Source organism: Oryx dammah, unplaced genomic scaffold (genome assembly GCF_014754425.2).
Source record: "Oryx dammah isolate SB20612 unplaced genomic scaffold, SCBI_Odam_1.1 HiC_scaffold_13, whole genome shotgun sequence".
Lineage (NCBI taxonomy): Eukaryota > Metazoa > Chordata > Mammalia > Artiodactyla > Bovidae > Oryx > Oryx dammah.
In genome coordinates, this window is record NW_024070197.1 from 4689686 (window position 1) to 4702262 (window position 12577).

At 41.4% G+C, this 12577-nt stretch overlaps 1 protein-coding gene and 1 pseudogene across 3 annotated transcripts in view; both read left to right on the top strand.

Moving 5' to 3' along the window:
• Window positions 1–12577, top strand: part of LOC120871947 (zinc finger protein 708-like) — an 87656-nt gene that overhangs the window by 37117 nt on the left and 37962 nt on the right. The window contains exon 1 of one of the 3 annotated variants that reach the window (XM_040251997.1): window positions 4228–4322. The exons of the other annotated variants lie outside the window; for them this stretch is intronic. Coding sequence (XP_040107931.1) covers window positions 4308–4322 — 15 coding nt within the window. The 5' untranslated portion in view covers window positions 4228–4307. Of the gene's footprint in view, window positions 1–4227; window positions 4323–12577 lie in introns of those variants that run through there. 3 annotated transcript variants of the gene reach the window in all.
• LOC120872036 lies at window positions 9873–10791 on the top strand (annotated as a pseudogene).

The following is a 12577-nucleotide window of genomic DNA, read 5'->3' on the forward strand; positions in this document are numbered from 1 at the left end:
AAATAACTGAAGGAAGAATGAAGGGATGGAGCCAAAGCAAAAAAAAAAAAAAAAAACCCAGTTGTGGATATGACTGGTGATAGAAACAAGGTCCGATCCTGGAAAGATCAATATTGCATAGGAACCTGGAATGTTGGGTCCATGAATCAAGGTAAATTGGATGTGGTCAAACAGAAGATGGCAAAAGTGAATGTCGACGTTCTAGGAATCAGTGAACTAAAGTGGACTGGAATGAGTGAATTTAACTCAGATGACCATTATATCTACTACTGTGGGCAGGAATCCCTTAGAAGAAATGGAGTAGCCATTATAGTCAACAAAAGAGTCCAAAATGCAGTACTTGGATGCCATCTCAAAAACGACAGAATGATCTCTGTTCCTTTCCAAAGCAAACCATTCAATATCACGGTAATCCAAGTCTATGCCCCAACCAATAATGCTGAAGAAGCTAAAGTTGAATGGTTCTATGAAGACCTTTGAGACCTTTTAAAACTAACACCCAAAAAAGATGTCATTTTCATTATAGGGGACTGGAATGCAAAAGTAGGAAGTCAAGAAACACCTGGAGTAACAGGGAAATTTGGCTTTGGAGTACAGAATGAATCAGGGCAAAGGCTAATAGAGTTTTGCCAAGAGAACACATTGGTCATAGCAAACACCCTCTTCCAACAACACAAGAGAAGACTCTACACATGGACATCACCAGATAGTCAACACCAAAATCAGATTGATTATATTCTCTTCAGCCAAAGATGGAGAAGCTCCATACAGTCAGCAAAAACAAGACTGGGAACTGATTGTAGCTGATTATGAACTCCTCATTGCCAAATTCAGACTGAAATTGAAGAAAGTAGGAAAAACCACTAGACCACTCAGGTATGACTTAAATCAAATCCCTTATGATTATACCATGGAAGTGAGAAATAGATTTAAGGAACTAGATTAATAGAGTGCCTGATGAACTATGGACAGAGGTTTGTGACATTGTACAGGAGACAGGGATCAAGACCATTTCCATGGGAAAAAAAAGTAAAAAAGCAAAATGGCTGTCTGGGGAGGCCTTACAAATAGCTGTGAAAAGAAGAGAAGTGAAAAGCAAAGAGAAAAGGAAGGATACAAGCATCTGAATGCAGAGGTCCAAAGAATAGAAAGGAGAGATAAGAAAACCTTCCTCAGTGATCAATGCAAAGAAATAGAGGAAAACAACATAATGGAAAGACTAGAGATCTCATCAAGAAAATTAGAGATACCAAGGGAATATTTCATGCAAAGAAGGGCTTGATAAAGGACAGAAATGGTATGGACCTAACAGAAGCAGAAGATATTAAGAAGAGGTGGCAAGAATACACAGAAAACTATACAAAAAAAGGCTTCACGACCCATATAATCACGATGGTGTGGTCACTCACCTAGAGCCAGACATCCTGGAATGTGAAGTCAAGTGGGCCTTAGAAAGCATCACTACGAACAAAGCTAATGGAGGTGACGGAATTCCAGTTGAGCTATTTGAAGTCCTGAAAGATGATGCTGTGAAAGTGCTGCACTCAGTATGTCAGCACATTTGGAAAACTCAGCAGTGGTCACAGGACTGGAAAAGGTGTTTTCATTCCAATCCCAAACAAAGGCAATACCAAAGAAAGCTCAAACTACCACACAATTGCACTCATCTCACACACTAGTACAGAAATACTCAAAATTCTCCAAGCCAGGCTTCAGCAATATGTGGACCATGAACTTCCAGATGTTCAAGCTGGTTTTAGAAAAGGCAGAGGAACCAGAGATCAAATTGCCAACATCCGCTGGATCATCAAAAAAGCAAGAGAGTTCCAGAAAAACATCTATTTATGCTTTATTGACTACACCACAGCCTCTAACAGTGTAGATCACAATAAACTGTGGAAAATTCTGAAAGAGAAGGGAATACCAAACCACCTGACCTGCCTCTTGAAAAACCTATATGCAGGTCAGGAAGCAACAGTTAGAACTGGACATGAAACAACAGACTGGTTCCAAGTAGCAAAAGAAGTACGTCATGACTGTATATTGTCACCCTCCTTATTTAACTTATATGCAGAGTACGTCATGAGAAGCTCTGGGCTGGAAGAAGCACAAGCTGGAATCAAGATTGCCGGGAGAAATATCAATAACCTCAGATATGCAGATGACACCACCCTTATGGCAGAAAGTGAAGTGGAACTAAAGAGTCTCTTGATGAAAGTGAAAGAGGAGAGTGAAAAGTTGGCTTAAAGCTCGACATTCAGAAAACTAAGATCATGGCATCTGGTCCCATCACTTTATGGGAAATAGATGGGGAAACAGTGTCAGACTTTATTTTTTTGGGCTCCAAAATCACTGCAGATGGTGATTGCAGCCATGAAATTAAAAGACGCTTACTCCTTGAAAGAAAAGTTATGACCAACCTACATAGCATATTCAAAAGCAGAGACATTAATTTGCCAACAAAGGTCCATCTAGTCAAGGCTATGTTTTTTCCAGTGGTCATGTATGGATGTGAGAGTTGGACTGTGAAGAAAGTTGAGTGCCGAAGTATTGATGCTTTTGAACTGTGGTGTTGGAGAAGACTCTTGAGAGTCCGTTGGAAGGCAAGAAGATCCAACCAGACCATCCTAAAAGAAATTAGCCCTGAATGTTCATTGGAAGGACTGATGCCAAAGCTGAAACTCCAATACTTTGGCCACCTGATGTGAAGAAGTGAAACTGGAAAAGACCCTTATACTGGGAAAGGTTGAAGACACGAGCAGAAGGGGACAACACAGGATTAGATGGTTGGATGGCATCAGTGACTCAATGGACATGAGTTTGAGTAAACTCTGGGATTTGCTGATGGACAGGGAGGCCTGGTGTGATGCAGTCCATTGGGTCCCAAGAGTCGGACACGACTGAGGGAATGAACTGAACTGAATCACTCAGATGACTGTTAGGAAGAAACTTCAGTAACTGTAACTAGAGACCGGCTTACAACAGGACAGCTGGCTTTTCTCTTAGAAAGTGAGTCCAGAAATAAAGAGGGAGACCGGAACCCACATTGTCGTTTATAATATAACCACAGAAATGACATACCGTTATTCCTGCCACAATCTGTTGATACAGAGATTGATTCTGTTAATTGTTGCTGCTGCTGCTGAAGTGATTATGTTCTACTTTTCGTCACTGAGGAGACCTCTATCTTCACACACTCACACAAAGGGCTTTTGAATTTTCCCCTTTTTTCAACTTGCTGAAAACATCATGGCTTCCCAGAGGCAGCTCTCAAAATTTTTCTTTTGCCTTAAGTTGTGTGAAACACTAACTTAGAACAGGCAGAAAGCAGCTCTGCTCCAGAGGAAATCAGAGAGATTTAAAGACATCAAAATGAAGAGAAAGGAAGCACAGCTGGACAGAAGGACCAACAGACCCAAAACTGACAGGGGCGGGGTTGAGGGGAGGCAAGGCTCCGCCCCCACTGGCCCCTCCCCTACATATCTGCGCTTTCGGCCTCGTCCCACCCTCTTCCCTTATGTCGCCTCTCCTTGGCCGCCGCGTAGCGCATTCACGTTCCACTGTACCGGATCTTCCGCCCGCGCGTGCGCAGTATCCTGCAGACCCAGAGTTTAAATGAGCGACAGAGAGTTCTGGTCAGTTTGTTTGCATGTTGTTTGTTTACAACCTGGGTTTCGTAGTCCCACAGTCTGTTGTCCTTCCCACGTGGGTTTCGGGGGTCTCTGTGGACGTTGAAACTACCGTCCCCATTTTCCCGTCCCCCGTGTGTCTTCGCATCGCGTGAGAAGTTCTTAAGTCCTTTAGCTTAGCTGCCGTATCCCTGTGGCCCAGGTCCCCTTGCTGTTAATATCGTTCTAGAGTCCTGTCCTCTGGTAGTTCTGCCTTCTAACGTGTAGAGACCGCTGCTTAAAGTCCTGCATTGCCCAACCGCTGGGTCCTTGATCCACGAAGAGATGAAGGAGGCTCTATTCTGTATGGAGTTTGGTCAGGGTCTCGCCTAAGGTTTGAAGGGTGGGTCAGCCTAAAACGTGTGGTTTTCACAGGAAGGGCTTGAGTTCTGAAGAAAACAATAAAACTAAAAATACCTCGTCTGATTCTCTGTTCCACAGTCCCTCCTGTGTCAGTGGCCGTACATGATTGTGTTTTGTACCTGTTGGAATCCTCCCTCTGTGGGGTCTGTGTTACAGGGACCTCGGTGTATTTTTCTAAGTATTGAACTGTCTATTTTCAACACTCAGGGGTCACTTCCCAAGAATGATCTTACCTGAAAAGGAAGCCCGGAGGATGAGGAAAGCAAGGAGTCAGAAATGACTCGTTTCGAGGTAAGAGGCATAGTCCTTTTGTTTATTTGTTCTGTCTCTCTTTCCTAAAATGCTTTTCTTTTCTTTTTTTTTGGACTTGATAAGCTCCTTAACTTCTGAACGGGTTTGTTTGAACTTACCCATAGTCTTCATCCGAAGGGACCCATTGCCCTCCTGGCGTATCAGTAACAGAAAACTGTATTGCCAGCCAAAGAAGCTCACTCAAGCTTTTAAGTCCCGAGTTTTTATTGGGGTTTAGCTACATATGCATGGTTGATAACATCTCCAGCATTCTCCCCTCCTTAGAGATTGGGTGAATAACCCACCTGGCTCAAACCCCGTACCTCTAGTGACTTCGTTGGTCTTTGTGAAATGTCCAGCCTCACAACCTGAGTCATTCCCTTATGACACTACAGACCCACATAAGTCATTTTGGTAGCGTAAATTATCAGGGCCCACGGAGACTAATAAAGCCATTTCAGTCACTAAGGAAATTCCAAGAGGGAAAAAACTTAAATTCCAAAACTAAAAGCTAACTTTCAGAACCTGTGGACCAAAGCCTGCTAAATTCTCTTATTCTTTTGAAATTTTAATATTTATTTAGTTTTGGCTATGCTGGGGTTTTGATGATGCACTTGGGCTTTCTCTGTGGTCATTAGGAGGAGCTACTATCTTGTTGTGGAGCTCTGGCTCTAAGGCACGGGTTCAGTTGTTGTATTAATAACTGGCAGGCTCTGGAGCAGGTGGGCTTCAGTAGTTGTGGCTCACTAGCTTAGTTGCTCTGAGGCTTGTGGATCTTCCCTGACAAGGGATGGAACCCGAGTCCCCTGCATTGACAGGCAGATTTCTCACCACTGGAGCATCAGGCATGTCCCTAAATTCTTTGTTACACAGCGTTGACACCTAAATCTTTCCTTTATGCCATGTGATACTTTTTCCCCTCTGATTTTTGATGTTGCTTTGGAATACCTCACCTGTTGCATGATTACAAAATATTATGTTGTGTTTCATCCTACTCTTTTATTGTTCAAAATAATGTCCAAGTCTCTCTTTAGGTGAGCTTCTTTGGCTAGCTTGTAGCTATTTTGCTTCATTTAGTTTAAAATAATTTCAACTAGTGTATACAGTGATAGCTTCATCTGTAATTTGGCAGGTTTCCACTATTTAGGCTTTTTTGTTTTTTATATTCAAAATTATGTTAGCTCTCCAGATATAGCTTAGAATTACATCCATATTTGCTTTGAGTTTAAATTGTTTTGAATTTGCAGTCACTGAAGTCTTTATGTCACTATATCTTCCAATTAAACTTGTTATTTTCAGAGTTTATCCCTGAAATCAAAGCGTTTTCAAATACATTCTCATGAGATCCTAGAAGATTCTCCACCATATTTTTAATTGTTGTTTCTCACTCTTAAGATTTTTAGATTATACAAAGACATCTTTTGTAAAAGTTCTTATTGGAATATAACTGTTTTACAGTGTTGTCCTGCTGTACATCAAACAGAATCAGTCGTATGTATATATATAAGCTCTCTTTTAGATTTCCTTGTAGTTAGGACTCCACCCAACATTGGTAGACTTCCCTAGGTTCTCACCATATTTTTAAAGTCCCATTTCTTTAGTACTGCTGCATTATTAAGGTTATCTTGTTTGTTATCAGCTTCCTCTGCCTTTATCCTATATGTCCTCATTTTCTGATTAGTTTTATGTCAATATAATTTATGATTTTTACATTCAAATAACCAAGTAGAATATGCGCAAATAAAAACAGTGGTGGGAAGAAGTGGATTAAAGAAGTATTAGGCACCTACTGTTTGTCAAAATGTTTGTTGTCAGCACAAGCTGGATTCAAGATTGCCAGGAGAAATATCAATAGCTTGACATGTAGAAGACACTGACATTATGGAAGAAAGTGAAGAGCAACTGAAGAGCCTATGAATGAAAGTGAAAGAGGAGACTGAAAAAGCTGGCTGAAAACTCAACATTCAAAAAAACTGAGATCGTGGCCTCTGATCCCATCTTTTCATGGCAAATAGATGGCAAAACAATGGAATCAGTGTGAGATTTTCTTTTCCTGGGCTCCAGAATCACTGCAAGTGGTGACTGCAGTCATGAAATTAAAAGATGCTAGCTCAAGGGAAGGAAAACTGACAAAGCTAGACAGTGTATTAAAAAGCAGAGAAATTACTAAAAAAAGGTCCATATAGTTAAGCTGCGTATTTTTCAGTAGTCACGTATGGATGTAAGATTTGGACCATAAAGAAAGCTGAGCACCAAAGAATTGATGCTTTTAAATTGTGTTGTAGGAGAAGACTCTTGAGAGTCCCTTGGACAGCAAGGAGATGCAACAAGTCAATGCAAAAGGACATCAGTCCTGAATATTCATTGGAAGAACTGATACTGAAGCTGAAGCTCCAATACTTTGGCCACCTGATGAAAAAAACTGACATTGGAAAAATCCCTAATGCTGGGAGAGACTGAAGGCAGGAGGAGAAGGGGACCACAGAGGATGAGATGGTTGGATGGCATCACTGGCTCAATGAACATGAGTTTGAGTAAGGTCTGGGAGTTGGTGATGGACAGGGAAGCCTGGCGTGCTGCAGTCCACAGAGTTGCAAACAGCTGGACATGACTGAGTGACTAAATTAAATTGAAGGGGAAAATTAATCATTATACTGACTAATATCTCCTCTTCATTTATTGGTTCCTATAGGCTTTTATCTTGTTCCTTCCTCCACAGCATATTTCTCTGTATGATCATTTTGTGCAATTTTCTGTGTTTGTGTTCTGTGTTATGAAAGCTGCAGAATCCTAGTTTTTCCTTCTGGTGTCTGTCCCCTGGAGTGTGAGGTTGGTGCACAGGCTTGTGTCCTTATCCCCTTGATACGGGGTGTGATTGCTGTTATTGTGCCCTGGATGTTGAGGGGAGTTTCCCATTGCTCTCTGGTTGTGACTGCCCTGTCAGGGGTGGAGTCTGCTCCCCGGTTGGTGGAAGAGTCCCCAGATCTGTTTCTTTGCTTTGTTTCTGATATGTGGTGGAGGCAGGTGGGATTGGAACACACCCACTGGGAGAGAAGCCACTGAGGATTGCTCCTCTGGGGATGTTCATCTCTGGGTGTGCTCTGTGTGTCACCTTTTGCACATTGTGTGAGTCTCATGTGACCCTGTGTTGACATTGCTCCTGGTTCCACCTTAACCATGGGTATGCTGGCACATGGCCCTGGGGTCTCTCACATGTTTTTACCAGGTCACCAGCATAGATCCACTGAAATCAGGGGCCAGGATCACATTCGTCATGGAGCTGGACCCGCTGTGGTGCTGTAGGGGCAGCTCAGGCTCTGGCCTAGCCCAGTCCCCTCATGTACGAGCCCACAAGGTCTACAGGTGCTAAAGCTACACCTGCTGTGACTGGGGGTGGGGGGGGTGTTCTGCTTTTCCATTCAGATGCTCTTAAGGGGCTGAGGTTACAAAGCCAATTGTGGGTGTAAAAGCATTGTTTGTGCAGCTGTGAAGAAAGATTTCAGCTTTTCTTCCTTAACCCTGGGGCTAGCTGTGCTTTCAGCTCCATCTGTGCATGTGGCCTACCCACAGGTGTCTGCTCCAGAGGCTTCCACAGAGCACAGGAGTCTGCTGATGGTGGAGGAGGTGCAAGGGGGGAGGCCATGGCTGGGGCTCCATAGAGCCCACCCGGGTGGTGGCCCTTCCTCAATGCTGGCGAGGCAGGGGCCAGCACAGAGGGAGAGGGCCTGCGGTGGGGTTCTTCTTTGGTTATCAGTCAGCAATGGCGCTATGCTGTATGGTGGTTCAGGCTTCTGCCACAACATCCCCGTTTATAGAGCATCTCCATCCCTGCCTTTCCTGCAGGATGTCTCCTCACAGGCCACAGCAGTCCTCTGGGTCTGCTCTCCAGCCCCCACATTTCAGCACCCAGGCCTTGTCTGCAGTGGTGGACACCTTCTCAGGTTGGGTGGGTAGGGCTCGGGTCAATACCCTGTGTACCCGTCTCACTCTGTGCTGCTCCCACAGTCTGTTGGCGTGTTCTCTTCCCACAGAGAATGAGGTTCCCCTTCTGTACCAACTGGGCTCCCACAGTGAGGGCCTTCCCTGGATGTGGAGACCTGACCTGTCTTCAGATCACCCCAAGGTTGCAGGTACCACTCCACTTCCTCTCCTCTTCCTTTTCCTTCTTCTTTCTCTTGTCCTATCTGTCAACACAGAAATCTTTCTTGACCTTTTCATTGTCCAAGGCCCTCTGCTTGTGTTCACTGTGGGCTCTGTGAAAATTCTTCCATTGTTGATGTATTCTTGTTGTGTTTGTGGAGAGAGATGAATTCCTATCTCTGCCTGATCCTCTGGCATCTTGATCCTTCTGTCTCTATTTTATTTTTAAACAAGCAAAGGATTCATCACTTTTCTTTAAATCTTTAAGGATATTCACTGAGAATAGTAGGTAAAATAACTTGTTATTTGGTATCTTTCAGTTCTGTTTCCTCACGATACCCAGGATTTGATGCTAAAGAATCCAGGGTTAGAAGATGTATTTCCAAAAGGAAACCTGGGGAAATATGAAAGATTTCACCTCAGAAATTTACATTTAATGAGTGACTGGAAACATATGAGGGCATATGAAAGACAGAGAGGATGTTTATATGGACATAAAGAAACTGAGACAGTTACACATAAGGCACACATTACTGCAAAAAGAAATGAGCAATGCAAGTCAAATTGGGGAGAACACCAAGTTCAGTCTTCAACATCTGATGAGAACTGTAAGTTTTGAAGAAAACATTTCCATCATTTTTTGAAACATACATGTTCTCTGAAAGGAAACGTGGAAAGCCCGGAAGGTAATCTAGTCTCTACTACAAATACTCATTCCAACAATACTCAATGTAACATTAAATTAAACAATCATTCAAGTGTGTCTGAACACCGGAAATTTAAAAATGAGGGGGAAACCTCACAATATAATCAATTTGAGGGATCCATGAGCAGAGGGTCATTATTCTTCCACCAACAGATATTTTCTCCCCATGCCAAAATGTATAACATTGATGATAATGGAAGAGATGTAATCCAATCATCATTGTTCAATACATCCCACGATATGGTTAATATGGAAGAACTTTCCATGTGTAATAAAATGAGTCAACCCTTCTTTAAGAGCTTCAGCCCCAATAATTGCAAGAGTATTTATGATGGAGTGAGAGGGTATTCAGGCAATAAAACTGGGTATAAGGTTGAGGGAGACTCAAACCTTATGAAACATTAGGGACCTGAATCTTCAAACAAGGATTCTAAAGGTGATAAATGTAGAAATATCTTTTATCAGATGTCAGGTCTTTCTTTATATAAGAGCACTCATACTGGAGAGAAGACTGACAATTGTAGTGAATATGGTAAAATTTCTAATCAGTCTTCAGAACTTGTTCAACAGCAGACTATTCAGAATTCACAGAAAGAAAACAACTGTAAGATATGTGGGAAGGTCTTTAGTAACTCATCCAATCTAAGCAGACATAGGAAAATTCGTACAGGAAGGAAACCTTTCACATGTACAGAATGTAGGAAAACATTTATCTTTTCTCACATCTTACTCAACATCAGCGAATTCATACTGGAGAGAAACCTTATAAATGTACAGATTTATTTGCAAAACCTTTAATCACAACTCAACACTTTCTCAACATCATCGAATGTATACTGCAGAGAAACCTTATAAACGTACAGAATGTGGCAAAGCCTTTATCTGTTGCTCACATCTTACCCAACATCAGCAAATTCATCCTGGGGAGAGACCTTATAAATGTACAGAATGTGGTAAAGCCTTTAATCAGAACTCAAGTCTTACTCAACATCAGCGAATGCATACTGGAGAGAAACCTTATAAAGAATGTGACAAAGCCTTTATCCGTTTCTCATATCTTACTCGACATCAGCGAATTCATACTGGCGAGAAACCTTATTATTGTACAGAATGTGGTCAAGCCTTTATTCGGAGTTCAACTTTAGCTGCACATCATTGAATCCATACTGGGGAGAAACCATACAAATGTAAAGAATGTGGCAAAACCTTTATTACAAGTTCAAATCTTATTCAACATCATCGAATTCATATGAGGGACAGACGTTATAAATGTATGGAATGTGGCAAGGCCTTTATTAACAGTTCTTGTCTTACTAAACATCAGCAAATCCATACTGGGGAGAGACCGTATAAATGCACCAAATGTGGCAAAGCCTTTAATCGGAACTCAATTCTTACTACACATTTGCAAGTTCATACTGGAGAGAAACCTTATAAATGTGCAGAATGTGGCAAAGCCTTTAGTCATAGTGGTCATCTCACTAAACATCTCAGAACACATGCTGGGGAGTGATGATACAAGTGATGGAAGACGTTTGCCCTAAACATACATCAGAAAACAAGAGTTTATACAAGAAACCTATGGAAATGTTATTACAAATATGTAGAAAAGTATTTAATCAAAAATCAAATTGAAATAAATATCAGATACTGCATACTATTTCATCAATCCTTTTTAAAAAATTTTCTCTAGAAGGAGAATTACTGTATAGAAAGCATTCCATAGTTTAAAAGCATAGAAAATGGATATATTAGCCAGGATCGTGAGATGAAGGTTGATGGTTAGAAAGCTACGCTTATTAGCAATGTATCTTTGTTTACAATGACTTGATTTGCGATTAGTTGAAAAGCAAAATGAATGTAATTCAATGCTCAAATAGTCCACACTATGCTTTGTTAAACAGGTTTTTGATGGTTTATGCTTCAAAGATTATCCTTTTTATGTTGTGTTGCAACTATTTCTATCTATTCTCCATTAGAAGATGAAGGATACTGTAACGTAAAATGTACAAGGAGCATCTAAATGGAGGTGTTTGTCATTGATATGAAGTATCCTGTGAGGTTGCCCTAATGTAAGTGATCATGAAATCTTTCCATGTATTAAAGTAAGGCAGATGATGGTTCTATTTTTTTTTTAATATTTATTTATTTGGCTGCATCAGATCTTTGTTGCAGCATGTGGGATCTAGTTCCCTGACCAGGGATTGAACCCAGAAACCCTGCATTGGGAATGCAGAGTCTTAGCCACTGGACCACCAGGGAACTTCTCCAAAAGTTGATTCTAAATTTTCAATACTTATATTACTTGAATTGTAAGAACACAATCACAGTTCACTACAATATTGATGTATCTTTATAATAGCATAAGTGAAGTATATTACTTGACAATGTTGAAATAAAGACAGCTTCTGTAATAACCTAGAAATGTATTAGCAACCCTTCAGAAAAAGCATGTAATTAGTGTATTTCTTGTTTACTGTTTCCTAGGCTTTGTTTTGTAAGTCATAAAAATAATGATCCTCACAGCCTTTTGTCAGAAAACTCAGTATCTTTCTCTGTACTTTAAGTCTGATTTAATCATGGATCATACTGTGGCAATGGCACCCCACCCCAGTACTCTTGCCTGGAAAATCCCATGGACTTCAAACAAGGATTCTGAAAGTAATAAATATACAAATATCTTTTATCAGATATTAGGTCTTTCTCTATATAACAGTACTCATACTGGAGAGAAGACTTACAATTGTAGTGGATATGGTAAAATTTCTAATCAGTCTTCAGAACTTGTTCAACAGCAGACTATTCAGAATTCACAGAAAGAAAACAACTGTAAGATATGTGGGAAGGTCTTTAGTAACTCATCCAATCTAAGCAGACATAGGAAAATTCATACAGGAAGGAAACCTTTCAAGTGTACAGAATGTAGCAAAGCCTTTATCCGCTCGCTCACATCTTACTCAACATCAGCGAATTCATACTGGAGAGAAACCTTATAAATGTACAGAATGTGGCAAAGCCTTTAATCACAACTCAACAGTTTCTCAACATCAGTGAGTGCATACTGCAGAGAAACCTTATAAATGTACAGAATATGGCAAAGCCTTTATCTGTCACTCCCATCTTACCCAACGTTAGCAAATTCATACTGGGGAGTTCAGTTCAGTCACACAATCGTGCCCGACTCTTTGTGACCCCATGAATTGCAGCACGCCAGGCCTCCCTGTCCATCACCAACTCCCGGAGTTCACTCAAACTCATGTCAAGTCAGTGATGCCATCCATCCATCTCATCCTCTGTCATCTGCCGGGAGCCAGCACGGGAGATCCCACCCATGACCAAGGTCATGAGGAAGAGGCCTGACAGGCAAAGGCAAGTCAGGACTCGAGGGACCCCCTGGACCTGCTCAAGC